General features: G+C 61.7%; 5 protein-coding genes across 5 annotated transcripts in view; 1 reads left to right on the forward strand and 4 right to left on the reverse strand.

Moving 5' to 3' along the window:
* The window catches only part of FRMPD1 (FERM and PDZ domain containing 1), an 18,146-nt gene extending 17,003 nt beyond the window's left edge, over positions 1-1,143 (reverse strand). The window contains exon 1 of the mRNA XM_050986936.1: positions 1,093-1,143. Within this exon, the coding sequence (XP_050842893.1) occupies positions 1,093-1,143 (51 nt within the window). The remainder of the gene's footprint in view (positions 1-1,092) is intronic.
* A 13,320-nt stretch (positions 1,144-14,463) lies between these two features.
* TOMM5 (translocase of outer mitochondrial membrane 5) lies at positions 14,464-15,235 on the forward strand. Its single transcript, XM_050987513.1, has 2 exons — positions 14,464-14,679; positions 14,855-15,235. Exons 1-2 carry the CDS (start codon positions 14,559-14,561, stop codon positions 14,887-14,889), a joined length of 156 nt encoding a protein of 51 aa, XP_050843470.1. The 5' UTR covers positions 14,464-14,558; the 3' UTR covers positions 14,890-15,235.
* A 4,581-nt stretch (positions 15,236-19,816) lies between these two features.
* Positions 19,817-22,593, reverse strand: EMC4 (ER membrane protein complex subunit 4). The gene is made up of 5 exons (XM_050987512.1): positions 22,100-22,593; positions 21,922-22,021; positions 20,891-21,044; positions 20,038-20,198; positions 19,817-19,895 (listed from the first exon to the last, which is right to left on the reverse strand). The coding sequence occupies exons 1-5, from the start codon at positions 22,174-22,176 to the stop codon at positions 19,860-19,862; spliced, it is 528 nt and encodes a 175-aa protein (XP_050843469.1). The 5' UTR covers positions 22,177-22,593; the 3' UTR covers positions 19,817-19,859.
* A 736-nt stretch (positions 22,594-23,329) lies between these two features.
* Positions 23,330-25,681, reverse strand: EXOSC5 (exosome component 5). The gene is made up of 6 exons (XM_050987511.1): positions 25,529-25,681; positions 24,682-24,795; positions 23,960-24,081; positions 23,740-23,880; positions 23,581-23,670; positions 23,330-23,492 (listed from the first exon to the last, which is right to left on the reverse strand). The coding sequence occupies exons 1-6, from the start codon at positions 25,632-25,634 to the stop codon at positions 23,400-23,402; spliced, it is 666 nt and encodes a 221-aa protein (XP_050843468.1). The 5' UTR covers positions 25,635-25,681; the 3' UTR covers positions 23,330-23,399.
* Positions 25,682-27,353: 1,672 nt separating this feature from the next.
* The window catches only part of RAD17 (RAD17 checkpoint clamp loader component), a 14,873-nt gene continuing 14,738 nt past the window's right edge, over positions 27,354-27,488 (reverse strand). Inside the window, exon 17 of the mRNA XM_050986940.1 lies at positions 27,354-27,366. Within this exon, the coding sequence (XP_050842897.1) occupies positions 27,354-27,366 (13 nt within the window). The remainder of the gene's footprint in view (positions 27,367-27,488) is intronic.

Raw genomic sequence — 27,488 nt, forward strand, 5'->3', positions numbered from 1 at the left:
TCATGGCCAAAAGACAATTTAAAAAGAAAAAATAATCCAAGCCCAGCAGTGCTGCCATCCTGCCTCACAAGCCTGTGACATCTGCCTGGCTGGTGAGGAGATGAGCTGCCCTCGTGGGGGCTTGCCCGGGCTGAAGGCCATGTGCCAGGCACATTGCTGCTGCACGAGGCTCACAGGCACAGCTGGGCACACAGCTGCCCCAGGAGGGACCAGAGCAGAGCCCTCCCCCTGCCCAGGGGTATCTGTGGGTGTGTGCCACGGGCAGCCCCCTCACCCATGGCAGCAGCACAGCAAACACTGCCACAGCCCCGGGGGACACTGCCACACCTCTGTAATGGCACTGAGCTCCAGCAGACCAGTTTGTGCCCCCACCCTGAGGTCAGCTGCCACCTGACCACTGCCAGGGCCAGAGGCAGAACCACTCCTGCCCCACAGGGTGGCCCAGGTGGCCCTCTGGCCTTCCCTGGCTCACAAAGAGAACCTGTGCTGTGCCAGAAACCTGAGAGGTTCAGTACTCCTGTGTGAGACCAGGCAAAGAACACACACCAGCACCAGAGCCACCAGAAAAAAAAAAATCAACAGCATTCTTGCTTTTTACTACTACTTGAGACTCAGATTTCTGCCTATAAACAAATGCTACCAGGAAAAAACAACAAAACAAAACAAACAAACAAAACAACAAAAACCAAACCAAAAAACCAACAAAAAAACCCCCAAACAAACAAAAAAAACCAACCCACCACCAAACAAGCCAACAAGCCCTACAGTTAAAAAAAAAAAAAACCAAAAAAAAAAAACCCAACCAAGTAAAACAAAAAAACCTTGACCACACAAAAAACCCTCTTACAACTACCCCCATGCTCCATCCAGCTGCTGTAAATCAAGAACAGCCAGCAAGAGAAGTTGGCCCTTGTCAGCCCAGGGAAGGCAGGAGAGATTCTGCACCTGCATCTCCTCTCTCAGCTGGCACTGGTGAGGTTTTACACAGACACACTCTGGCCCCCAAGGAGCAGAATGAGCTCTAAAACACGAGTTCCTGGGCATGCAGAGACCTCAGGCGCCAAACAAAAGTGGTTTCAGCAAAGGCCACACATCCTGGCCGGGTTGGGGCACGAGGGGAGAGGCAGGAATAGCTTTGTGCATGGCGCACACCAACTGAAGGAAATGATAAACAGAACGTTCAAGGTGGAAAGGAGGAAAATCAATACTTCCCTCTTGAGTAGCTTTCACTCCTAAAAATAGACTGGTGTGGAAGTGTGTGAAGACTTTCCCCCTCCAGCTCCATCTCCCTGGACAAGAGCTGCCAGCACAGAGGGAATGCTTCCCCCTGCTCCCCCGACCCACAGCTCCCTCTCACAGCGAGGAGCAGAGCTGCCTCCCAGCAGGGGGATGGATCCTCTCCCCATGGCCTGCACTCACAGTGCCACAGCAAGGCAGCTCAGCCTCTGAAGGCACTGCCACCTCACTGGCACACTGCACAGCAGGGAGGAAATACCACAAAAGAACCACCCCACCTCCCAGGAAAGGGTTCTGTGCAGGACTCCACACACGGCCACTGATCTCGGTGCCCGGCTGCAGGGTGGAACCAGCCAGAGTGCCTGTGGAGCTCAGCACTCTGGAGAATTCCACAGCCTTCCTGGGACTCTCCACAGAGGAGAAAATCCAGGTTCAGAGCAGTTGCTCCACATCTGTCAGTGGAGGAGATCTCAAGGCTGCTGGGAAGCAGCTTTGGCATGGCCTTTTGGCAAATGTCAAGTAAGGAAGAACAGGACAAATGGGAAAACACCCGCACTTAAAAAATATTGATTCAGGAATGTCGTGCCACATGCAGAGGCATATCAGAGGAGCCCAGAGCTTCTCCCCAGCTCTGGAAACACAGGCTTTCCACAAAGAGAGAGAGCCCAGAGCACTGAACAGCATTAGGCAACTGCTTGACAGCAGATTGCTCAGCAAGAATTTAGAGGGTAATTCACTAAACCTTATGGGAGCAAAACCCAGGATACATTACCCAGCAGCACACGTGGCAACCTGTGCCATCTGCCTTCTCCTGATGGCTGAACCGGGCAGGCAGAGAGGCCACGGGCAGGGCAGAGCCTTTGCCATGTCCCTGCTGTCACTCTCGTGCCCTTGCCTTGGCCTTCCCACCCAGAGTGGCCCCAGAGGTTCCTCTTTGGCCTGGCCAGGTCGGCTCACAGATGGGGGAAATGAGGCAAGGGGCTCTCTAGCCAGTGTCAGCTGGGATTGAAGCAGGGGGGGTTAAATGCTGCCTGCAGACTTCCAGAATTCATGTCTTTTTCAGCCTGGATTTTTCTCAGGCTGTACAAGAGCTCTCCCAACATCTGTCCCTCTGCCTTGCTGCAGAGAACCCCACCTGGGAGCAAGAACAGAGTCACAGGAAGAGATAAAGTGAAGGAAATGGTTCACTGAGGGCTTTGTATCCTACATGATTGCCATTTCTGCCTCTAAATCTGCTGAATCTCCTGGGCCAGCAACTCTGCTCCTCTGGAACAGAGCTCCATGTCTAATGCAGAGCTAATGCTTCCATTCCACTTCCAGCCCCTTCCGACCACTCAGACTTATCTCACACATCCCACCGGCACCTTAAGTGTCTTCCAGACCTGCCTGGAAGGAGAAGCTTCAGGAACTCCAGGGCTGGAGCAAACACACCCGCAACAAGGAGCCACAAGGAGCTGAGAGCTGTCAGTAACAACACCCGGTGCTCGGGAGATGCAGAGCACCAGCACGCCCGGGACAGGTGACCTGGGCAGGAGCCGGCAGGTGAGATTCCAGTGCCCGGAGAGCCATGTGAGAGCCGCAAACGGAGCAAACCTGCTCTGGGCAGCGGCACAAGCCCCCGACCCGCCGGCGAGCCCGCAGTGCCGGTCCGCGCCGCTCCGGAGCTCCGCGCCCCGGCGGCCCGCGGGGACCGCGCACCGGCGCCCCGACACCCGCCCGGCCTCCTGCTCCCCCAGCTCAGGCGAAACTTCTCTCACAATACTCTCCCCAGTCTGCTTAAGAAGCCAAAACCCCTGGCTGTGAATTCAACAGCTGAGAACTGCGGGGAGGTATTTTGTCCGCGTATTTTGTTGGAAGGGAGAGCGAGGCGCACGTGTGTGGCTTCCTCACACCCTCAAGGAAACCAGCCCACGGCGTTTGGGGCAAGATCGGACAGAAACCGCTAAATCATCACCCCAACGCGCGGAGAAGGGGACGGAGCCCGCGGCCCCGAACGGGAGACACGCGCTGGGAGCGGGACAGCGGCGGCACCGGCGCCTCCCGGAGCCGCGACCGACGGCGCGGACCGCCCCGGCTGCGAGCCCCGGCGGGCCCGGAGCGGAGCGGACCCGCCACGCCCGGGGAAGCCCCGCGCCCATCCCGAGCGATCCCAGTTACCTGCGGCCGGGAGCGCAGCGCTGCCGCTCCGGCGGCCCACGGGCGGCTTCTCAATGACAAGGGAGGGGGCCCGCCCCCGGGAGCCGCCCCCGACCCGCCCCCGCATCCGCATCCCGCCCCCGGTGGGCTCGGCCCGCACCCCGCACCGCGGGCTTCGCATGGCCCCATCGCCCGGCCGGGCCGGCGGCGGCACCGGGACCGGGACCGGGACCGAGAGCCCCGCTGGGGACAGCCGGGAGGGGCCGAGGGGCAGCACAGGCAGCGCTGACCCCGTGCAGGGCTCTGCCACACGAGCAGGGTGACCCTGTGCCCCCAGCCCTGCCGCTGCCTGGCCCCCCAGCCTCCCCACGCCTGCTCTCCCCAAACCCCATCAATCCCCAAATTTTCCGGCATTCAGATCGCGCCCGGCGTCCTGCAGCGAGCCCTGTGCAATCCTGAATGTGCCCCACGGCTTGTCCTGTGCCCGTGCTGATGTTCCCAAGCGTGTGCCGGGGTTGACCTCTATTGACAGATGTCACCCCTGGAATACGGGGCTGAGTCCCTCGGGGACAGCTGTGGACGGGACGCCCCCTGCTCCGAGTCCCTAAGTCGTGTTCCCAGCTGCCTCTGTGTCCCTGGGCTGCCCCGGCCAGGGCTGGAGGGAGCGGGCAAGGCCGGGTGTTTTTAGGGGTCCCACCCTGTCCCCCAGCTGTGCAGAGCCGCCGTCCCCCCCAGCTGCTGCTCCCTGAGCTCCGGGCCATCGGCGGTGCCAAGGACACGGAGGGCCGGACACCGCCCGGCCCCGCGGGACACGGAACCCACATCCCCAGCGTCTGCCCTTCCTTCCTGCCCTGGCACCTGCCCTGGCCGCCAAGGTGCCCTGCCCGCTGCCCGCCCGCCCGGCCGCGCCGCAGTGAGCGCCGCATTTAGCGCAGCTCCGGGCAGCGCACGCCGAGCCGCCCCGCAGGCATCGATCGGCTCCGAGCGCGCCTCCCGCCCTCGCCCCTCCGGCCCCTCGCTGCCTTTCTGCACTGGGAGTCCTCCACTGCCCGGCCTGCTCTCTCTGCCCCTTTTCCAGGAACTGTTTCTCTCCCAAAACGGCTCGCCCGCAGAAATTAGGGTTATTTTTCTCTTCTGCTGACGTGAGAACTAAGTTTGGCACCTTTCACAAACAGTACTACCCTGTGGTCACTGAAATTGACAAAAAAATGAGATTGAGGCCTGACATCTGAAATTAATGTAACATTAAACAGTGCTCAGAAAAAGGCTTTGCCTCAGTTGCTGATTCATGCAGCTTCCCTGGGAAACGTGCATCACATCTCCCTTCCCACGTGGCCCTGGGTGATGTTTTCAAAGCCATCCACACAGGAAGCAGATGCTTAATTAAAAAAGAAATAAAGCCCTGGTTGTTTGTCCTGGGAGTGAATACTGGTACCCACCAGCAAGACACATCTGAAGCCTGTGCTGACCTACAAAACATGAAAATTTGGCTTGTGTGGGGAGGAGCTGAGCACACGGTTTCCTTCCCTCTGAGCAGTTGCAGTTCCAGAGGCGTGGGGAACAATAACTCAAAAAGTTACAGGACATTTTGTCTCCAAAGAGCATTCATCACCACTCACGTTGGGACCCTGTCACGGCTCACCTGTGAAAGCCTTCTGTCCTGGGAAACGTTTCAGAACTACTTGGGAAGTTACACCTTGTGGCTGCTGACATGCCAAGCCCTGTCCCAACCTCTGGGAGCTCTCCACTTGTGAGCTGAGCCTGTGGACTCACCCAGCTCCACGTCCTGCACTCCAGATGATGCCTCTGGAATGGCTGGGATTAAGGACCTGGAAAGGACTAAGGACCTGGGAAACTCTGCAGAACACCAGACCTTTCAGAGGGTGGGGCAGCCCCTCTGGAGCCCCTCGTGCAGAGGTGTGGGGCTCCCTGGCCGTGCTCCAGTGCCTCTGTGCTCAGGGTTTGGCTGCAGGGGCCCTCCAGGAGCAGCCCCAGCTCCAGGCACTCTGCCTGTGCTTCCACGGGGTGAGGCTGCAGACAGGAGCACCCTCACCCTCCTCTGCTCCGCTGCGTGCCTGGAGGGTTCTGGTTCTCCTCATCACCAAGGTGAGCACGCAGAGCCTGCTGAGGACACCAGAAGTCTCGTCCACCTTGGTGCTGGTGCAGCAGCTGCTGTGGTTATAGGCCACAGTTTCTGTGGGCTCACATTTCCTCTTGTCTCTGTCCCTCCCTAGATCACAGGAAAATGGGTGAAAAGAATTATTTCCCTTGAGGCCTTGACATTTTCAGCATCCTCTCGGACTTCCTGCTGAAGCTTCTGGGGGGTTCTGGTTTCACCACCTGAGGGGTCACAGCAGTGGGTGCAGCTCCACGAGGGCCAGGGCCACTTTCACCTCTCCCAAGAGAGGAGAAAATAGCAGGAAGAAGAACCTTCCCCTGGAGGACCAGGAGTGCTGAGGAGCCCTTGGGGTGACACAGCCCCCAGGCCTCAGACCACAGCAGGACAGGACTGTGTGAGAGGTGGCAAAACCTGCCCGGGGTGCCGAGGACACCCCTGGGATGCCACAGTTGAGAATTTACAGGTGAATTAAAACCGTCTGGCTTCAGGTGAGCTGGCTGGGACACATTCCAATGTGGCTGGCCCAACGACACGACTGCCACTCCTGGCCCTCCCAGAGATGAGAGATCAGAGCCTGGAACACTGACTTTGGTGATGAAAAGTCCATCTGTACACACCAGTAGAGCCCCAAGCCTCGGGGAAATTCCAGGGGTGTCACTGGGACCACGAGCCCCATCCAACACCTCCCATCCCCACAGGGCTGGGGGGCACCATCCTCTCCTGAGCCCCTCCAGATGCAGAGTCACAGCCAGGGGCACAGGACAAGCCGTGGGGCACGTTCAGGATTGCACATGTCTTGCTGCAGACGCCCAGGCAGGATCTGAATGCAGGAAAATTTGGGGATTGATGGGGTTTGGGGAGAGCAGGCGTGGGGAGGCCAGGCAGTGGCAGGGCTGGGGGCACAGGGTCACCCTGCTGGTGTGGCAGAGCCCTGCACGGGGTCAGCACTGCCTGGGCTGCCCCTCAGCCCATCCCACATGGGGGCTCTCTGGGATGTCTCCAGGGTGGCCCCAGGCCAGAGAGGGGAGCAGGACGGGCTGCTGGCCCTGCTGTGCCTGTGTGAGCACCCAGGCTGTCTGTGCAGGTGTGTGCAGCCAGGTGTGGGGAGCAGGGAGGCTGCAGGGGTGGCTTCTGTGAGAAGCTGCTGGAAGCTTCTTCCCCCGTGTCCTGTGGGGCCAATGCCACTGGCTCCAGGGCAGAGCCACTGCTGGCCAAGGCTGAGCCCACCAGTGGCACTGGCACCTTTGGGACAGCAGAGGTAAGAAAGAAGTTATTTCACAGGGGATATTGGAGAGAAGAGAGGTGTGAGAGCACGTGACAGACACAGCCCTGCAGAAGGAGGGAAGGTACTCTGTTAAAAATGAAGCCACAGGGGCTAGCTTCTTAGCCAGACAGCTGGTTCCCTGTAGGGTCAGAGCACCCCAGGCAGGCAGTATTAGGGCCAGATACCTCAGCCCTTTAGGGGCTGGGTGCCCTAGGCCAGACTACTGCACAGCCGTGGCCCCTTAGCAAGCTCAGGGATTGTCAGCTCTCAGTGATATCAGCTCTTTCATGGTTTCAGCTCTTTAGCTAGCCAGGGGCTCTGGCTGGCCGTGGCTTCCAGAAGAGCAGACTGGAGAGAGAGATGAGAAGAGGTGTCAGCTGTTCCACGATGGTTCATTCTGAGGGATTCGCAAAGGATCCCAATGCAGCTCTTCCAACAAAATGGGCCAAACAGCCCCTTTTATAGGGTATGGGGGGATTGGGAACTGACCAATTGTAGGGGTTAGGGAAACTAAGCTATGGGGTCACAGAGAGATAAGCAGGCCTGGAGGACCAGAGTGAGGACTCCTGGTTCAATCCCTATGACTCAGCATGTTCTTATCTCTAAGTATTCCTCCATGGGGCCGTAGCTGGCCCTGTGCCTGCTGCAGTACTCCAGGTGCTGGAGCTGAGATTTGCCCACAGCCTGTGGAGCTCCAGGGGAGGGCACAGACCGCCCTGCAGTGCTGGAGGACCCCACACCAGAGCACAGGGACACCCAGAGGAGGATGTGATGCTGATGAGTCTGTTCTGCCCATGAGCAATCCTTGCCTGACCTCATCTCAGGCCACGAGCCTGCTGCTGTATCTCCTCTCTCCTGCCCATCTGAGGAGGGAGTGACAGAGTGGCTTTGGGGACACACAGTGCCCAGCCAGTGTCAGCCCCTGTGTGCAGGAGCCCTGTGAGCTGAGGCTCTCCGGCCATCCCTGCTCAGCCTGGCTGCTCGTCCCTGCCAGGCTGCATGCCCCATCCTGGGCAGTCCAGGAGCCTGGCAGGAGCACTGCCACAGCCCTCCCTGCTAGCCTGGGGTGCTGGGCCAGCCTCCTTCCAGCCCTGGGGAGCACAGAGCCCTGGTGGCCTGCGTGGGGACAGGGCAGGGACAGGAGGAGCAGCAGAGCCCTGGCAGAACCTGGGGTGGTTCTGGAGGAGCAGACTGGCCCTGCTGCAGGCAGAGGAGCGGGGTGAGCTCGAGCCAGAGGGTCCCACCCGGAATCATGGATGGGACAGGGTGGCAGGGGATGCCTCTGGGACAGTGACCTCTGAGGGCAGGGAATGCCCTCCCCGTGACCCAGCCCCTGGATTCCCGTGTCACACACGGCTGGTGCCGAGCCCCAGTGCCCAGACATGTGGAGAGGCTGTGGGCAGAGCCCTGTCCTGCTGCTCCCTGTCCTCTGCCAGCACCAGGGACTGTCGTGTGCCTGACAGGGTCCTGGGAGGCCAGGAGGCACCTGGGGGCTGGCAGGAGCCACCCATGCCCCAGTGGGACGGGGCTGGAGTGCAGCCCGGGCACAGCCAGGCCATGGAGCCATGGAGGGGGCAGGGGAGCCATGGAGCCCTGGAGGTGGCACAGGAGCCCTAGAGGAGGCACAGGAGCCATGGAGGGGGCACAGGAGCCAGGGAGCCCTGGAGGTGGCACAGGAGCCTTGGAGCCCTGGAGGTGGCACAGGAGCCATGGAGCCCTGGAGGAGGCACAGGAGCCAGGGAGCCCAGGAGGGGGCACAGGAGCCCTGGAGGTGGCACAGGAGCCAGGGAGCCCTGGAGGTGGCACAGGAGCCCTGGAGCCCTGGAGGGGGCACAGGAGCCAGGGAGCCCTGGAGGTGGCACAGGAGCCAGGGAGCCCTGGAGGTGGCACAGGAGCCAGGGAGCCCTGGAGGAGGCACAGGAGCCCTGGAGGTGGCACAGGAGCCCTGGAGTCCTGGAGGTGGCACAGGAGCCAGGGAGCCCTGGAGGTGGCAGAGGAGCCCTGGAGTCCTGGAGGTGGCAGAGGAGCCCTGGAGCCCTGGAGGTGGCACTGGAGCCCTGGTGCCCTGGAGGAGGCAGGGGCACGAGCTGAGCCCCACGAGGCACACAGGCAGGAGCCTTTGGTGGGCACAGAGCCGGGCGCTGCCCGCAGAGCTGTACCAGTGTGGATTTGTCGGGCACTCTGGCAGCAGCACCAAGGCTCCAGCACCACCTGCCTCGCCCCTCCGTGGGGTGCTGCCAGGCTGCCCTGCCATGGCAAGCCTCTGCTCTGCCTCTCTGGTCCAGTCTGAGGAGTGGAGGCCCCTGGTGCTCCTGCACATCTCAGCAGGGGATGCAAAGGGGCCAGGCCAGGCTAACACTGCCTTTTCCAGGAGGAAGGCATGCTGTCCATCCAGCTGTCCAACGAGCCATCCCCACGATGCAGGAGTGGAGAAACAGCACTGCACAGTGCCTGAAGGCCACTCCACAGGTTTTTATCGAGGAGAATCAGTTCACCATTGGCATTTGTGGGAGTTCCTTGCTTTGCGAAACCCAGCTGAGGTCTGAAAAAGATTTATCAGGGCAGTTTTAATTTCTCTGGGCTGTTCCTCTCCTGCCCTCTACACCAGCTGTGTGCTACCATAGTGCCAGGACTTCATGGGAGCAGGGGAACCCAACGGGGAGAGAAGCCTGAGTTTCAGCTGGAGTGTCTGGGCTCTGCCAGACTCCCAGGCAGCTCTGCCCAGCCAGCATGCAGCCCTGCCACTGTCACCTGCAGGCTCCATTCCTTGGCTACTGGAGCTTGTTACCACCTAGATCCCACAGCTTTCCAGAAAGATTGCCCACAGCAATGGCAAGAAGCCAGAACCAAAGCTTCCTGCTGGTTTTGCCCTTGGGGTGAGGAGACAGCCAGACTGTGCCTGTCCCCCATACCCCAAACACTCCTTGACTCACGTGTGCTGCACAACAGGCTGCTGTGTGCAGAGACCCTGTGAGGCTGGTCTGCAAACCAATGGACATCCATATTCTGTGTCCTCTTTCAACGAGCTCTCAGCTAGGAAAAGGTGAGTGTCACTGTCATGTTTTCTGAAAAATCCCCTTGCCCAGGATTTTCTTCTGGGAAGCTGAGAAGCCTCAGAGAAAAATATAAACAATATTATATCATTTGTTTCTCCCTGTTTTGCTGCTTTGGAGTGTGGCTGGAGATTGTTTATCCAACATGTGAATTGGTTTTAGGTAATGATCAGTCACCATCAGCTGTGTTGGACTCTGAGGAGTCAGTCATGAGTTTTTAATCATTATCTTGTTAAGCCTTTTGCAAGGATCCTCTCTCTATTCTTTAGCACAGTTTTAGTATAGTATTCTATCATCATATCATATATCATATCATATCATATCATATCATATCATATCATATCATATCATATCATATCATATCATATCATATCAGCCTTCTAAGAACATGGAGTCAGATTCTCAGTTCCTCCCTTGTCCTGGGGACCCAGAAAATACCACAGGTGAGCCTGTTCCTAAGCAGTGTCAGCAGTGACAGGGAGCTGCAGAGCCCTCACCCCCAGCAGATGCACCACTCTGCACTGCTGGCTCTCAGCCCAGTGCCCCGCGTGTCCCCAGGCCTGGCAGGGACAGCAGGTGTGATGGGCATCCTGCTGGTGGCCCAGGAAGAGCTGTTGGAGTTTGCACAGCGAGTGGTCTCACACAATGGCCATTCTTCACCACCCCCTGTCCTGTGGGAGCACACAATGCTCATTGCCAAGGAGCCTGTCAAACATTAACCAAGAGGAACGGGAGGCACGGGGGCCCAGCCGTGCCAGCTCAGCTCCACATTTGGAAAGTAACACCAGTTCCTCAAGTGCTCAGCTGCAGCTCCGGGGTCTGTGACCTCCAGGAGAGCCCTGAGACAGAAGAATCCACAAGCAAAGGGAAGGGAACATAAGTTAATGATTTTGGGGAAATTACTATCCTTTATATGCTTATTCCAAAAAAATAAACGAATGTCTGTGAAATACAGAATCCAACAGGAGCCTTTTCTGTGCTCCACATGCATGACATTCCAGAGGAGCTGTCCCCTCGTGCATCTAACCACATAAAGAATGGCAGGTTCTTAATGCTCCTTGCTGTTAGGGATGTGATCAAGTGATCTTGGTAGCACCACGGCCAAAAAGCTGCGCTGTGATGCTCCAGCAGTGCTGACCTCACAGGGCTGCCTGGCTGCTTCCTCCTCACAGCACTGGCAGGACATTTGCAGATCTCTGCAGTCTGTTTCCACATTCCTTGACCCTTCTTCCAATCCTTGTGCTTCCTTTGTCTGCTCAGTCTCCATCCAGAGGAACTGCCAGCCTCTAACTATTTTTTCCCCACTGCTATTGATGACTTGAGAAGGCTGCCCTGGAACAGAGGCTGGACAGAGTTCCAGAAAAAAGCAGGGATTGATTCCAAGGATCTCCTCCATGGATGCACCTGGGGCAGCACCAGAGCCCAGCCAGGGCTGCACCCAAGATGACCCAAAATGGCCCCAAAATGAACCCAAGATGACCCAAAATGGCCCCAAAATGCCCGGCCGGGCACGGGGTCTGTCCCTGGGATCAGCTCTGCTCCATTCCCACCTTGCAGTTCATTGTCCCAGCCCAGCTTTAGCCCAGGCACTCCCACCCTGCTTGTTTTTCTCTCTCCAGCCCACGGGGTTTGTCCTCCTGGGCTGAGATTGGGCTCATTTGTCCTTGGTGCCCAGCTGGAGCAGGAATTGTTTTGTCTCCCTGCTCTGTGCACAGAGCTCACCATCCCATATATGAAGCTCAGACCCACACACTAAAGCAGCACAGAATGTGAAAAATATAAAAGCCAAACCTGAGGCATCACTATCATGTGGGGTTTCTTTAAAGATCTGTGTCTAATTCAGTGTTTCTGACAGCTTTACCTTGGTATTATGTGAGCACAATGTGCTGTGACTGGCACAGCTGCTGAGGAGTTCTGCCCTTGCCCCTGCAGAGCTCCTCTCCCGCTGCCTGTGGAGCCTGGCCTCTCCTCACTCCACTGTGGGAGGTGCAGCTGCCCCTGTGCAGCTGCTGCTCATGCTGTTACCCACCACACACAGGTCGTGCCATGCTCTGGTCAGAGTGCTCAGGGCAGTGCCAGAGAAGTAATCTTCCTGCAGCTCCAGGGAATGGAAGGGGAAATTCTCCTGTAATTATGGGACTGACTGCAGCTGAAGTGATAATTGTGGTATGAACTGTCCAAGCTGGGAGTTCAGAGGTTTGAGGGAATTCTGGAAAGGTTCCACAAACATCCCAAGGACAGCTCAGGACAGTGTCAAAAGCAAAGGCGAGGCTTTCTCTGCCTTGCCAGTCACCTCACACCTGAGGTCTCTGGCCTATCCAATGGGAACACCTCTCACAGGAAATGTTCCTCTTCCCCCCATCTCACAAAGGGACGAGCAGAATGGGGTGGTTCCAGGGGAACAGCTTGTGGCCAGAACTCCCCAGTCCCTGTCCTGGCAGAGCTGTACTGCTCCTTAGCAGCACTCTTGAACCCTCCTGCTGTTCCTCTCCAGTCTCTGCTCAGTCCTGTGTCGCATTTCACTCGGCGTTCCCCAGATTTGCTCACATTCCTCCATCTCCTCCTGAGCAATGCTCTGGAAAACAGCCCCTCTCACACTGTTCCAACAGAGAGCGAGACTGGAGGAGCAGCAAGCACAAAGTGCACACTGAGACTCCCTGGTCCTCTGCCAAAATGGGCTTGGGAGCTGCCAGTCTGTTCCTGCTAGCAGAGACTGGAGAGAGCCACGGGTCAGAGTGAATAATGAGGCTTCCTGGAGCTGGCACAGCCCTGAGTGTGTGTCAGCGGGGGACCGGAGCAGCTGTGCCGTGCTTTCCCTGGGGACTCTGCTGGGAAGCTCTCGGGAGGGCAGTGCTACATCTCCTGTGGCTGGGACAGGCTCCCAGGCTGGCAGCAGCACTGGGATTGAATGCCCTGTCACTGCTGGGGTGCTTTGGGAACTGCCTTGGGAATGATCCTCCTCTGCTGTCACTGCTGGGGTGCTTTGGGGACACTGCTCCTCTGCTGTCACTGCTGGCTGTGGGGCACTTTGGGGACACTGCTCCTCTGCTGTCACCGCTGGGGCACTTTGGGAATGCTGCTCCTCAGCTGTCACTGCTGGCTGTGGGGTGCTTTGGGGACACTGCTCCTCGGCTGTCACTGCTGGCTGTGTGGCACTTTGGGGACACTGCTCCTCAGCTCTCACTGCTGGCTGTGTGGCACTTTGGGGACACTGCTCCTCGGCTGTCACTGCTGTCACTGCTGTCACTGGGGCACTTTGGGGACACTGCTCCTCGGCTGTCACTGCTGTCACTGCTGGCTGTGGGGCACTTTGGGGACACTGCTCCTCGGCCAGCCGGCCAGGCCTGCAGCCAGGAAGGAAGGCTCAATTAGCCCGCTCATCACGGGCACAGTGGGAGCAGCTGCTCTGTAATTGCCTCTGCCTCGGGTCACAGGCAGCTTAGCTGAGAGAAATCCTTTTCTCCTTGGCTGGCTGCAGAGCCCTGGCACCTCGTGGGGATGCTGAGGGGAGCCACAGGGCTCTGCCTGCTCCCCTCCCAGGCACCCTGGGCAGCTCTCCTTGTGCCCTGAGTGCCGGAGGGTGTCACAGCACCCCCAGGAAATGCTGATCTGGCAGCCTGGGGCGCCGTGGGCTCGGGAAAGGGGGTTGAACCCCAGCACCCAGGGTGCCCGGCCTCGGGCAGAGCCATCCCGGCTCCCCACGGCTGCCCCGGGCTGGGCTGGGCCGGGCTGGGCCGGCTCAGCAGCCCCGCGCCGGCAGCTCCTGCCAGGGACACCCAGGGCTGCACCCGGGGGCCGCCAGCACGGCGGGGACAGCCCCAGGAGAAGGGAGGAACTCCTGGGGACAGCTGGGCTGGGAGCAGGGCAGGGCAGCAGGGCCAGGCCAGGGACCCCCAGGCACAGCAGAGACAGAGCCAGCGTGGCACTGAGCAGTGACAGCAGCCAGGGGCTCGTTACCCAGCAGCAGGGAGGGCACTAATTACCCACAGAACCGGGTCACTGCAGTGCCTCTGTTTGATAAAACCTGTCAATAGTGAAAGGCTTTGGTTGTGCTGGAGTTGTGGGCCTGCACCCAGCAAAACTGAAATAAAGTCCGGTAAATAAACCAAATACCTGGACTCTGGGGAAAAGACCCTGTTTTGGGACAGGTCTGGCTGTGTGTGATAGAGCATGTCACACACAGCACTGAGAGTAACAGGATCGTAGGAGATTTGGGGCTGGAAGGTTCCTCTGGAGCTCCCCAGCCCTGCCCAGGGCAGCCGTGGGGAGCCGGGATGGCTCTGCCCGAGGCCGGGCACGCTGGCAGCTCGCTGCTGCTGGGTGCTGGGGCTCAACCTCCTTTCCCGAGCCCACGGCGCCGCAGGCTCTCAGGGCGCAGGGCCCTGGGGAGCTGACAGCCTTCGCCCGGGAGGCCCCACCCATGCCCGCGACACGCCGCGGAACGAGCTGTCCCTGTCGCTATCCCTATTTTTGTACCTGGTCCCGGTCCCTGTCCCCATCCCTGCTCCTGTCCCACTGTTCCCTGTCCCTTGTCTCTGTCCCTTGTTCCCAGCCCCGTACCGCTCCCCTCACGCCCAACCGGAAGTGACGCTATCCGCGCGCGCCGGCGGCTTCGCCGCGCTCCGTGCGCATGCGGCCGCCGAGGTCACGCGAAGCGCGGCGTGTCCGGTCACGTGGTTCCGCCGCGCGTGGCCGCCAGCGGCGCCGGGGCCGGGTCGGGGTCGGGACCGGGATCGAGCTCCGGTCCGGGATGTTCCGCATCGAGGGGCTGGGGCCCAAGATGGACCCCGAGGAGCTCCGCCGGAAGATGCGCCGCGACGTGCTCGCCTCCGTCCGCAACTTCCTCATCTACGTCGCACTGCTGCGGATCAGTGAGTGACCGGCCGTGTGCCGGGCCCGGGCTGCGGGCCTGTTCTGGGCCCGCGCTCCCGGAGATGTGCCGCGGCTCGGCGCCCGGCCTCCCCGGGGCGCTGTCTGAGCTGCTGCACCAACCCGCAGCAGCCTCGGCGCGGACCGGGCCCCACTCGGCGTTGTTTTCTCCCCCAGCTCCGTTCATCCTGAAGAAGCTGGACAGTATATGAGCCCCCGGGGCCGGCGGGATGACCTGCAGCTGCTCTCCCCGGCGCCGGGCACCCGCGGCGGCAGCGGCACGCAGCCGGCGCCACGTGGCTCCCGAAGGTGTCCCCTCGGCGGCAGCGCCCGCGGGACCGGCAGCACGGGCGGGCCCCGCGGGGAAGCCCCGGCCGCGGGGCGGGCACGCCGCGGCTCTGACGGGGCGCTCCCTGTGCTGTGAACAAAGCCCCTGTCCACCCCTCACTGTGGCTGCCCAGCTCACCCACCCGTCCGTGTGAACACCCAGTCCCCCTGCACCCAGCTCACCAACAGTCTGATGGAAATAAACGGGAGAGCAGCTGTGCCGCGGCCCTGGCCCTGCTTTGTTTGTAATTGTCACTGTCACGATGGAGGGGGCTGGGGCTGGTCCCTGGCTGCTGCCTGCAGCCCCGGGACAGGATGGGACGGGACGGCAGGCACGGCAGGGGCACAGGAAGGTGTCCAGCTGGGCTGGGGTGTCTCCAGCCAGGGACACTCCAGGCCCTCCCTGGGCAGCTGTTCCAGGGCTCTGCCCCTCCAGGGACACAAGTTCTTCCTCCTGCTGCCCTGCACCTTGCTGCCCTTGGTTTGATGGGCACTGCTGCTGCTGCTGGCACTGGCAGCACTGGGCAGAGCCCGGCCCGTGCTCGGGCAGCCCCTGGGGATGTTTGGATGGATGGAGGGATGGATCCCCTGGCAGGGCTCCCTCCTGCAGCCTGCCCAGCCCAGCTCCCGCAGGCTCTGCCCAGCACAGATGCTGCAGAGCCCAAACCATCAGACAACCCAATGCTGACATTAGCTGTACTTTTTTTAGGCCCTGCAGCTGGATCAGGCTTGAAGCTCTCCCAGAGAACTGCACACACCAGGATCCCACAGCTGTCCACAAAAATGTGTTTGCAGGTGGGGCAGGGTGGGGCTGTGCCAGCTCTGGTGGCCCAGGAGCCACCAGGATCTGCCCTTGGCTCACGGGCTGGGGGCCCTGGAAGTGCAGCTCAGCTTTGGGAACTAGGTGATAATTTGGGAGCAGAGCTGAGTCCCTTGGAGACTCCCTGCCTGGAGCCTCAGATGCCTCCTGCATGCAGGGAAGTTATCCATCTGCACGTGGTGTGCATTCCCCTGGGAAATGCAATCCAGGGCATTCCTGAGTCCCGACATGGTGGCTGTTGGGAGGAACAGGCTTTTCCCCCTCCTGTCTCAGAAGGGGGATTTCCTTCTGCTCTGGCCCAGGGATGTCTGTGCCAGGTCCTGGTGCTGGGGACAGTGCTGGGGACAGTGCTGACAGCAGGGTCAGGGCTCTGAGGCTCTGGCTGTGGTGGATGTGGTGTGTCACACCCTGACCTTGGGGAAAGGATGTAACACAACACACAGGTGTCCCCAGGTCCAGCACAGGACCAGACCCCTCCAAGATCCACATGGGATCCACACGGGATCCCCAGGCACTCATGCCCCTCAGAGCAGCTGTTTCTGTGCCTTGGTGTTCCCAGGAATGATCCAGCCATCCCAGTTTTGTGCAGCTCTCTGGGATTCTCCAGCACTAGGCAGGCGTCTCTTCACAGACTCTTCCCACTTGTCACCCACACTGGTGTCTCCTCTGCTGACAGGTCCCCTCCCAGGGCAGGCTGTGTCATTCCTGTCACACCTGCTGTGACTCCCCACTGCTGTGCAGGATGAGCAGAGGTGTCTGAGCTCCAGGGGCAGCGTGGCCTTGTCAGAACCTCGGGGGCTGGGGCGCACAGGGGAAGGAGACCCTCTCAGTGCCACTGGTGTGCAGTGTCCCCTGGAGACACAGCTGGAGGGACAGGGAACGCTGCCAGGAGAGACAGAGCAGCAGCTCGTGGACATGATTCCAGGTGGCCAGGAAGGCTCAGGGGCCCCGGGCTGTGACAGCAGCACAGGGCAGTGACTGTCCCTGCGCTGGCCCTGCCCAGGCTCCATCTCCAGGCTCAGCCCTGCCAGGGCCCTGAGGGGCTGGGGAGAGCCCAGGGAAGGAGCTGGGAAGGGAACGGAGCCCCAGGAGGGGCTGAGGGAGCTGGGAAAGGGCTCAGGTGGACAAAAGGAGGCTCAGGGGGGCCCTTGTGGCTCTGCACAGCTCCCTGACAATGCTGCCAATGAAGAATGGATTGCACCTGGTGGGGGAACAAAAATGACAATGTAGAAAAACCCTCGGACTGTGGAGGTGCACAATCCAAAGTACAACAAACACCAAGGAAAGGAGTCAGGAACTGCACTGATGGAGAGCCTGACCAATTAATGAGTGAGGCCAGGTCTGCCAGCCTTGCTCCGAGCTGGGCACAGCAGCACCAGCTCACCCAGTGCTCACACACAGCTGGGCACAGCAGCACCAGCTCACCCAGTGCCCACACACACCTGGCACAGCAGCACCAGCTCACCCAGTGCTCACACACACCTGGGCACAGCAGCACCAGCTCACCCAGTGCCCACACACACCTGGGGGGCATAGCAGCACCAGCTCACCCAGTGCTCACACACACCTGGGGGGCACAGCAGCACCAGCTCACCCAGTGCCCACACACAGCTGGGCACAGCAGCACCAGCTCACCCAGTGCTCACACACAGCTGGGCACAGCAGCACCAGCTCACCCAGTGCCCACACCCACCTGGCACAGCAGCACCAGCTCACCCAGTGCCCAGACACACCTGGCACAGCAGCACCAGCTCACCCAGTGCCCACACACACCTGGGCACAGCAGCACCAGCTCACCCAGTGCTCACACACACCTGGGGGGCACAGCAGCACCAGCTCACCCAGTGCTCACACACAGCTGGGGTGGCACAGCAGCACCAGCTCACCCAGTGCCCACACACAGCTGGGGGGCACAGCAGCACCAGCTCACCCAGTGCCCACACACACCTGGGCACAGCAGCACCAGCTCATCCAGTGCTCACACACACCTGGGGGGGCACAGCAGCACCAGCTCACCCAGTGCCCACACACACCTGGCACAGCAGCACCAGCTCACCCAGTGCCCACACACACCTGGGGAGCACAGCAGCACCAGCTCACCCAGTGCCCACACACACCTGGGGGGGCACAGCAGCACCAGCTCACCCAGTGCCCACACACAGCTGGGGGGCACAGCAGCACCAGCTCACCCAGTGCTCACACACAGCTGGGGGGCACAGCAGCACCAGCTCACCCAGTGCTCACACACACCTGGGGGGCACAGCAGCACCAGCTCACCCAGTGCCCACACACACCTGGGCACAGCAGCACCAGCTCACCCAGTGCTCACACACACCTGGGGGGCACAGCAGCACCAGCTCACCCAGTGCCCACACACACCTGGGGGGCACAGCAGCACCAGCTCACCCAGTGCCCACACACAGCTGGGCACAGCAGCACCAGCTCACCCAGTGCTCACACACACCTGGGGGCACCAAGGGCGCCCCAGGACAGGAGGAGACGTGTGATCTGGGAGGGAAGGTGTCAATGACTCCAGGGAAATGGTCTCCACACACAGGTTAGCTCTGGGAGAAGCTGTGGGCAGGCCTGCACCACCCAGGCTGGGAGCAGGAGCCTTTTCTGGGCACACACAGGACCTGAGAGGAGACAGCCCCTCTGCCTCCAGCTGGCTGAGCAGTAGCTGCTGCTCACAGCTGCCCTGCTGCTGGGGAGGGTTTTATTTCTGCTGATGGTGACACAAGGGGACAGGGACAGGAGCAGAGGGAACGGCTCAGGCTGGGCCAGGGCAGGCTCAGGGTGGGCACAGCAGGAATTTCCCCATGGAAAGGGGGCTCAGGAACTGCCCTGGCACTGCCCAGGGCGGTTTGGAGTGCCCAGCCCTGCAGGTGTCCCCTGGAGGTGGCACTGAGGTATCCCCCTGGGTTGGGGACAAGGTGGGGATTGGGCACAGGCTGGGACTCCATGGGCTGGGAGGATTTTCAGCCTGGATGAGTCTGTGGGAGGTGTGGCCATCAGGAAATGCTGGGGTGACACCCCGGGACACGCCACAGCCCATCAGCTGAGTGAGGAGGGACATCGAGGGACATCATGCTGCCTCCACTGCACAGCCCCGCCCCATCCCAGCCCCCAGAGGAGCTGTGGTGCCACTGGGAACACTGGGAGCTGGGGGATACACTGGGATTGGGCTCTGGGCCATGATAACATCATCCTGGAGTCCTGGAGAGGGCACAAGGCTATACTGGGAGGCACTGGTCCACACTGGAAAGCAGAGGTTTGGGCCCTACTCGGAGCAACAGCAGAAGAAATTACTGCAAAAGTGGGAAAAAAGTATGAAAGAACAAGAGAAAAGGGCAAAACCAGGGCACAAATAGACAAAAAGTGCTGAGAAAAACTGTCAAAATGGGGAAACTACCACAGTAAAATGGTGAAATGTGGCAGAAACGAGTGGTGTGGGCACAGCCAGCACCATCCCAGTGCTCCCAGAACAATACTGGCCTGCACCACAGGTCTTCTGGCACAATCCCAGTATGGGCTGCCACAGTCCCAGTATGTGCCCAGTGCTTCCAACAGACCACCAGCACTCCCAGTACAATGCTAGTGAGCCACAGCTCTCCAGGCAGGATCCCAGTATGGCCCCAGTGCTCTCAGTGTGACACCAGCATGGCCTACAGTCAGATCCAGATCCTGACATGATTCCCAGTGTCCCCAGTAGGAACCCAGTGCTTCCAGTACAGAGCCAGCCTTGGGCTGCAGCTCTCCACAAGTGTATTCCCAGTGTTCCCAGTATGGCTCCCAGTATAGGTCCTGTGGCTCTGAGAGTAGCCACAGGCCCCAGAGCTCCCAGTGCAGGTCCCACGGTTCCTAGGGCCCTCCCAGTGCATTCCCAGTGGTCCCAGTACAGCCCAACAAACATTTTTCAGTTCACCCCAACCCAGTACTGCCTGGGCTGAGTCCCCAAACCCTCAGAATTCCCCCCAGAAATGACGTCACCATCCTGCCATTGCCTTTATTGGTGGGTGGGCACAGGGGGGGGGGTCACAAGATCAGGCCTCCCCCAGTGAATTCCATTCGCTGCCAAGAGAGGGGAGAGAGGCAGGGGTGAGTGGGGGGCCCTGGGTGTCTGACCCAGCACCCCTGGCCCTGTGGGGTGTCCCCAGCAGGGTGACCCCAGCACCCCTGGCCCTGCGGGGTGTCCCCAGCACCCCAGGCTCACCTGCGGGGGGGTGACAAAGGCCAGCCAGTCGGAAGGGCGGGTGGGCAGCAGCCCCATGGCCTGGCACTTGTAGAGGGCCAGTGCCAGCCCCAGCCCGTTGCCCACCAGGAACACGAGACCCTGCAGTGCCCGCCGGCTTGAGCTCTCCAGGGCCTTCAGGGCTGGGGGACAGAGGGGATTGGGGTGCCTGTCAGTGACCCCCAGGCTGCTGAGCTGGCACAGGGGGCATGGGGGTGGGCAGCATCACAGGGGGAGCGCTGGGCACAGGAGAATAACGTGCAGGTGACTGTGGGGCTGTGGGAGACATCTGGCTGTCCACGGGGCTGAGGGGACACCCTGGGGATTGTGGGACATGCAGGGGGCTGTGGGGACACTCTGGGGGCTGAGGGACATCCAGGGATCTGTGGGACATCTGGGGACTGCAGGGACACCCAAAGGACTGTGGGACATTCAGGGGACTGTGGGGACACCCTGGGGATTGTGGGACAAGCAGGGGGCTGTGGGGACACCCAGGGATCTGCAGGACATCTGGGAACTGCAGGGACACCCAGGGGCTGGGGGACCTTCAGGGGATTGTGGGACACCCAGGGGGCTGTGGGGACACCCAGGGCTGTGTGGGAAACCCAGGGGACTGCGAAGACATCCAAGGGACTCTAGGGACACCCAGGGGGCTGTGGGACATCCAGGGGACTCTGGGGACACCCAGGAGGTTGAGGGACATCCAGGGAGCTGTGGGGACACCCAGGGGACTGTGTGGGTGATACCCAGGGGACTGCAAGGACATCCAAGGGACTCCAGGGACACCCCAGGGGCTGTCCCCGTGGGGCTGTCGCCATGCAGGGGCTGCACTCACTGGCAGACAGGGACATGAGGGCCTGCAGCGGGCGCCAGCCCATCATGCAGACCATCATGGCCGGGAAGATGGAGATGGTGTTGCCGGCCATGTACATGATGAACAGGTTCATGGGGATCTGCTTCAGCGGCGCCAGAGCCACGTCCCAACAGCGCTGCAACGACAGGGGGGCGGGGGGCATGGGGACACCGCATTTGGGGGGGCGGGGCGGCACGGGGACACGGCATTTGGGGGGCCGGGGGCATGGGGACACGGCATTTGGGGGGCCGGGGGGCACGGGGACACGGCATTTGGGGGGGCCGGGGGGCACGGGGACACGGCATTTGGGGGGGCCCGGGGGCACAGGGACACGGCATTGGGGGGCGAGGGGCATGGGGACACGGCATTTGGGGGGGCCGGGGGGCACGGGGACACGGCATTTGGGGGCCGGGGGGCATGGGGACACGGCATTTGGGGGGCCGGGGGGCATGGGGACATGGCATTTGGGGGGGCCGCGGGGGCACGGGGACATGGCATTTGGGGGCCGGGGGGCACGGGGACACGGCATTTGGGGGGCCGGGGGGCATGGGGACACGGCATTTGGGGGGCCGGGGGGCACGGGGACACGGCATTTGGGGGGGCCGGGGGGCACGGGGACATGGCATTTGGGGGCCGGGGGGCATGGGGACATGGCATTTGGGGGGCCGGGGGGCATGGGGACATGGCATTTGGGGGATCCCAGGGCAGGGACCACCCGTCACCCGGGGGGCCCGGCACGGCCGGGGCAGGGGAGGGACGAGGGGCAAGGACCACCCTCACGGGTGGCCTACGGCAGGGACCGGCCCCCACAGCTGCCCGGGGTGTCGGTGTCGGGCACCCGCCTATCTGGGACAGGGAGCACCGCTGGGGACCGGGCCAGGGCGGCCCCCGGGGGAGGCACTGCGGGGAACCCGGGCCAGCGGCCACTCCTGCAGGTGCCCGGGCTGTGTGGGGACACGGGACAGCCCCGTGCCAGCCCGCGGAGTGCCGGCCGTCCCCCCGCTACCTCACACCTTCTCCATGAGGATCTTGTCGCTCTCGTGGACGCCGCCCTCCCCCAGCTGCCGGTCAGCGAAGCCGAGAGGGCCGCGGCCCTCGGCGGCGCCGCGGGGCCTGCGGACAGCAGGGCGGGTGAGCGGGAGCACTCGGTGTGCCGGGTGTCCCGGCTCCCCCCGAGCCCCCGGCCCTCACCGAGCCCCCGGCGCCGCCCCCAGGTCCAGAGACCACTTGAAGCGCCGGCCCCGGAGCGCTGCTGCCGCCGCCGCCATGTCTGCGCCGCGTCACGTGCGGGAGGGCGGGGCCTGCGCGTCACGTGGGGCGTCACGTGAGGGACGGGTGCCCACAACCCACACAGACAGACAGACACAGACAGACAGAGACACACTGACAGGCACACAGCTCCTTCCCTGCACACAGACCGACACACAGCCCCTTCGCGACTCAGAGCCCCCTGTTCTGCCCCATTCCGTTCCAGCGGGCGGGTTCGTTCCGGGGGAGCCGCGCTCTCCCCGGGCTCTGCGGGCTGTCCTTGCTGTGCACGGTAACTTCACTGCCCGGGCTTCGCTCCTTCACCACGGCCCGGCGGTCACCTCTCATAGCGGCCCCGGGGCCGCCTACGGCCCCACGGAGCCCCGACAGCCCAGGCACGGCTCCACTGCTGACCGCCGCTGCCCCCGTACCCCCACTGACCCCGGTTTTGCCCCCACTGACCCCGTTATTGCCCCCCACACCCCCCTTAATGTCCCCCGTTATTGCCCCCACACCCCCTCTGATTCTCTTCTCGGACTCCACATCTTCCCCATCCCTCAACCCCTGCGCATGCGCGGAGAGACGCGCCAGCACCGCCCGCCCACTACGTGCTCCAGCCCAACACCGCCTCCGTATTGGTCGCGGTGACACAAGCCCCGCCCAGGAGGACATGGAGTCCACATGCCGCGGCGCCGCCATGTTCAGAAGGTCACAGCGGGGCACCAGCACCATTTCACCCCCTGCGCCGCTATCTTGGGTGTACCGGGACTGCGTGGCGGGAGCGCGGCACCCCGGGGCCGCCATGTTTGGTGTACCAGCACAGGTGTAGCACCCGGAGAAAACCATGTTGGCTGTACCAGCTCAGTTGTGGCACCTTGGCACCGCCATATTTGGTGTACCAACTCAGGTGTGGCACGCTGGCACCGCCTTGCTGGGTGTACCAGACCATGTGCAGCACCCCAGGGCCGCCATGTTGGGTGTACCAGCACAGGTGTGTCACCCCGGCATGGCCATGTTGGGTGTCCCACCAGGCACATACCCACTCTGTGTCTGTGTGTTCCCACCCCAGGGGTCTCAGGAGCCAGCAGGACCTGGGACACGATTCCCCAGAAGCGTCCCCGTGTGTGCCCCTCTCAGGAGGCTGTGTGGCACAGGATGGACTCAAGAGGCGAGTGGAGGGAAACAGGTCCTTTACTGGGTGGGGAGCACAGGCCAGTCCAGCTGCCCGCAGGGTGCCCCCGGCTCAGCACTTGGAGTAGCGGCGGCGCACGGAGTCGCGGTAGAACTGGAAGATGGTGCTGGCGGCACGCTGGGCCGCGGCCAGGCACTGCTGCATCTGCGCAGGACCAGGGAGAAGGGCTGGCTGTGAGGGGCCCCCTGTGAGGGAAGCCCGCACCCCAAAACTCCCCAGGGGCGTCCCTCACCTCCTCCACAGAGCAGCTGCCCTTGGTGGTGGCCATCAGCACCTTCCTCTCGCTGCTGGCGATGGCGAAGGTGAGGACGGCGCGTGCCTCCTGCGGGGAAAGGGGTCAGGAGGGCTGGGAGGGCACACCCAGAGCGGGGCCCTCCCAGCCAGGGCTCACCTGCTCCTGTCGGGCCGTGGGGTCCAGCAGGATGGTGCCGTCGGGCTGCAGGGCGCAGGTGACTCCGCAGAAGAGGGCGGCGAGGGGCAGCCCTGCATCCAGCAGCGCCATGCAGGCGGCGTTCAGGCAGCAGGACAGCAGCTGGCGCGTCAAGGGACCCACTGCACCGAGAGCTCCCGTCCCCCCGCCCCCCAGGGCCGTCCCCCAGAGGGAAGGATACAGAGCCGGCGTCGCTGAGCACCTGCAGCACCAGGGAGATGGCGGTGCGCGGGTGCAGCACGCCCAGCAGCACGGCCTCGCACGTCTGCCGCAGCAGCTGCTCCCGGCTGCGCTCCAGCACGCCTGCACAGCGGGGACAGGGTCAGCTCCCACACCCCGCCCCTGAGAGCCTGGGGTGCCATGGGCTCGGGAAAGGGGGTTGAACCCCAGCACCCAGGGTGCCCGGCCTCGGGCAGAGCCATCCCGGCTCCCCACGGCTGCCCCGGGCAGGGCTGGGCTGGGCTGGGCCGGCTCAGCAGCCCCGCACTGGCAGCTCCTGCCAGGGACACCCAGGGCTGCACCCGGGGGCCGCCAGCACGGCGGGGACAGCCCCAGGAGAAGGGAGGAACTCCTGGGGACAGCTGGGCTGGGAGCAGGGCAGGGCAGCAGGGCCAGGCCAGGGACCCCCGGGCACAGCAGAGACAGAGCCAGCGTGGCACTGAGCAGTGACAGAAGCCAGGGGCTCGTTACCCAGCAGCAGGGAGGGCACTAATTACCCACAGAACCGGGTCACTGCAGTGCCTCTGTTTGATAAAACCTGTCAATAGTGAAAGGCTTTGGTTGTGCTGGAGGTGTGGGCCTGCACCCAGCAAAACTGAAATAAAGTCCGGTAAATAAACCAAATACCTCAACTCTGGGGAAAAGAACCTGTTTTGGGACAGGGCCAGGATGTCGGGTCCTCACCTGGCAGCCCCACCTTGGGGCGCAGCAGCACCTCCAGCGCCGCCCGGTCCGGCAGCTCCTTGCTGATCTTGGCCTCCGCGGGGCCGTACAGCCCGGCCAGCACCGAGGTGTCACCTGGGCACACAGAGAGCAGACAGAGCTCACCGTCAGCAGGCCGCCCCCAGCAACGGGAGCCCCCTGCCACGCCGCGGGAAGGTGAGGACTTGACTTGGCAAGGGGAGAAGGGGAGCCCCGCGACGTGCAGCAGTGGAGCTCTGCGAGGCAGAGAAGGGGAGGCCTGGGACAGGCAGCACCACAGACCCTGCGGGAAGGGCTGCGAAAGAATGAGGAGACCTGGGAAGCAGAACCAGGATGGGCTGGGAAGGAGAGTCTCAGGAGGGGAAGGCTCGGAAAAGGAGCTCCAGTAAAGAAAGAAGGGGAATGCTGGTGAGCAGAGATGGGATGGGATGGGATGGGATGGGATGGGATGGGATGGGATGGGATGGGGAGGGGATGGGGAGGGGATGGGGAGGTTTGGGAAGGTTTGGGAAGGTTTGGGAAGGAAAGGTTTGGGAAGGTTTGGGAAGGGAAGGGAAGGTTTGGGAAGGTTTGGGAAGGTTTGGGAAGGTTTGGGAAGGTTTGGGAAGGGAAGGGAAGGGAAGGGAAGGGAAGGGAAGGGAAGGGAAGGGAAGGGAAGGGAAGGGAAGGGAAGGGAAGGGAAGGGAAGGGACGGGAAGGGAAGGGAAGGGAAGGGAAGGGAAGGGAAGGGAAGGGAAGGGAAGGGAAGGGAAGGGAAGCTCCAGGGAGCGGAGCTCCACAGACCCTGCGGGAATGGAAGAGAAGCTCCAAGGAGCGGAGCCCCACAAACCCTGCAGGAAGGCGGCCGAGCCGTCGGGCCGCGAGAGCAGCCCCAGCTCGCAGGAGAAGGGCCGCAGCCGGCACTGCCCGTCCGCCACCTCCAGCTCCACCGCCATCACCGCCGTCTCGCCGCTTCCGCTTCCGGGCGCGCGACAGCCAATCAATGCCGGGCGTCGCGACAGCCAATCAGCGCCCCTCGTGACGTGAGGGCCAGTGCCGCTGTGGAGGGAGGGGCGAGATAGGGAACAGCCTGGGGACAGGGACAGCCCGGGGACAGGGACGGCCCGGGGACAGGGAGGGCCTGGGGACAGCCGGGGGACAGGGGGGACAGGTGCTTTGCGGAGATAATCAAAACTCCACAGCTTTGTGAAAGCTGTAAAGCCGGTATGTTTGTTACTGCGCTGGACGCACGTGGGAATCGTTCCCCTACAATGACATGCGTACCCCTGGGATCTTCCGGTCCCTTTTTATCCCCCTCCCCAAATATATAGGCATACAATTTCACAATAGGTTCATACATAATCATTTCACAAACTTCTCGTGACATTTAGTGCTAGTTCTTTTGTTATCAGGCAGAATTCCCGGGTCAGGTTGACTGGCCTCTCTTCAGCAGTCTCTGTCTCTATCTCCCTCTGTCTCCTCTCCTTTATCCCTGTCTTTCACTGAAGCAGTTTCTCTGTTTTTGCAAGAACAGGCAGTCAGACTAAATAACTATGCTCTCAAACTAAAGACTTAACTTAAAGATGTACATTTCGCTTAAATCAAAATGGATTTCTACTTTGGAAAATTTCTACTCTGTCTCACAGTGCAGCGCGGGAACAGCCTGGGGACAGGGAGGGCAGGGAGGGCAGGGACAGCCCGGGGACAGGGAGGGCAGGGACAGCCCGGGGACAGGGAGAGCAGGGAGTGCGCGGGGCCCTGCGGAGCTCCGGACGCGAGGACAGCCGTGCCGTGCCGTGCCGTGCCGTGCCGTGCCGTGCCGGTCGGAGTTGTGCCGCTCGGAGCGGACAGCCGCCAGCCCGCGGGCACTGGCGGAGCGCGCAGAGCTCGCTGCTGGTCCGTTCTCCATGGCCTCTGAAAACGCCTGCGGGCTGTGTCTGTCCCGGGATTCTGCACGGCCACGGTGGAGCCGCGCCTGTCCCGGGCGCTGCGGCTGCGGGAGCCGCTCGGTGGGCTCGGGCCGGGGCCGCCCGCAGCGCCCGGGAATGGCCCGCGGCATCGGGACCCTTCTCGGTGCTGGCACTCGGGGGGACCCGCACCCGTGGCGGGGTGAGGGGTGTTATGAACAAAAAAAGGGTTACCCATTTTTTTTCCAAAAGTAGAATTACAAGTCTAACCAGTTCTGGCCGAGGAGTGCTTTTGTTAGCTGCTTGTCGAATCACCTGTTAAGTATCGGGTCGTTAGCCATCTCTGGTTGAGAATTCACTCTATTGTATCAGCATCAGCCTGCTTGGGGCCAGGTGAGAGGATGGCATCCCCCCCCAGATGGTAGAGTGGAGGGAACCAGGAGTTGATATGCAGATAAGTTTAGAGACAAAATGCAACGGGGCAAGCCCCTATTCCAAACGCAATTAATAAACCCCTAAACCAGCGAGCCAATATGGAATTCAGAGATCAAAGGGGTCTCTGGACATCAGGGGTGAGGTGAGAACAGAGACTCTGAAAACCTTAATGGCCCCTCACCACAACTTAAGAAGATGCTGGTTAGAGCCAGGACCCAAGACTGCCAACTCAAAATCGGTATCCTGGGGGTGTGAACCCCTGCCTGCTCTCCTGAGGCTGGACCCCCAGCTCTGCCACTGGTGGACAAAGCTACCTCTGCCTCCTCCTCCGAGTCACTTCAGGGAGCTGCAACGGCGAACCCGCGGACCCGTCGGGCTTCCCAGCCTTGAGCTGATCACTTTTAATAAAGGCATCAAAAAGGGAGAAATATCTCCTGCCCTGTTTATTTCAAGGGGCTCCGGGTGCGG

This window comes from Serinus canaria, chromosome Z (genome assembly GCF_022539315.1).
Source record: "Serinus canaria isolate serCan28SL12 chromosome Z, serCan2020, whole genome shotgun sequence".
In the NCBI taxonomy this organism is placed as follows: domain Eukaryota; kingdom Metazoa; phylum Chordata; class Aves; order Passeriformes; family Fringillidae; genus Serinus; species Serinus canaria.

Excerpts from the sequence above, each read along its gene's own strand:
- TOMM5 (XM_050987513.1), top strand. The coding sequence starts at position 14,559 with ATGTTCCGCATCGAGGGGCTGGGGCCCAAGATGGACCCCGAGGAGCTC. Across the intron at positions 14,680-14,854 it reads CGTCGCACTGCTGCGGATCA|CTCCGTTCATCCTGAAGAAG; the intron begins GTGAGTGACCGG and ends TTTCTCCCCCAG.
- EXOSC5 (XM_050987511.1), bottom strand. The coding sequence starts at position 25,634 with ATGGCGGTGGAGCTGGAGGTGGCGGACGGGCAGTGCCGGCTGCGGCCC. Across the intron at positions 24,082-24,681 it reads CCCCAAGGTGGGGCTGCCAG|GCGTGCTGGAGCGCAGCCGG; the intron begins GTGAGGACCCGA and ends CCCGCTGTGCAG. Across the intron at positions 23,671-23,739 it reads CCACGGCCCGACAGGAGCAG|GAGGCACGCGCCGTCCTCAC; the intron begins GTGAGCCCTGGC and ends CTTTCCCCGCAG.
- EMC4 (XM_050987512.1), bottom strand. The coding sequence starts at position 22,176 with ATGGCGGCGGCGGCAGCAGCGCTCCGGGGCCGGCGCTTCAAGTGGTCT. Across the intron at positions 22,022-22,099 it reads GGGGCGGCGCCGGGGGCTCG|GCCCCGCGGCGCCGCCGAGG; the intron begins GTGAGGGCCGGG and ends TGCTGTCCGCAG. Across the intron at positions 21,045-21,921 it reads ACAAGATCCTCATGGAGAAG|CGCTGTTGGGACGTGGCTCT; the intron begins GTGTGAGGTAGC and ends CTGTCGTTGCAG.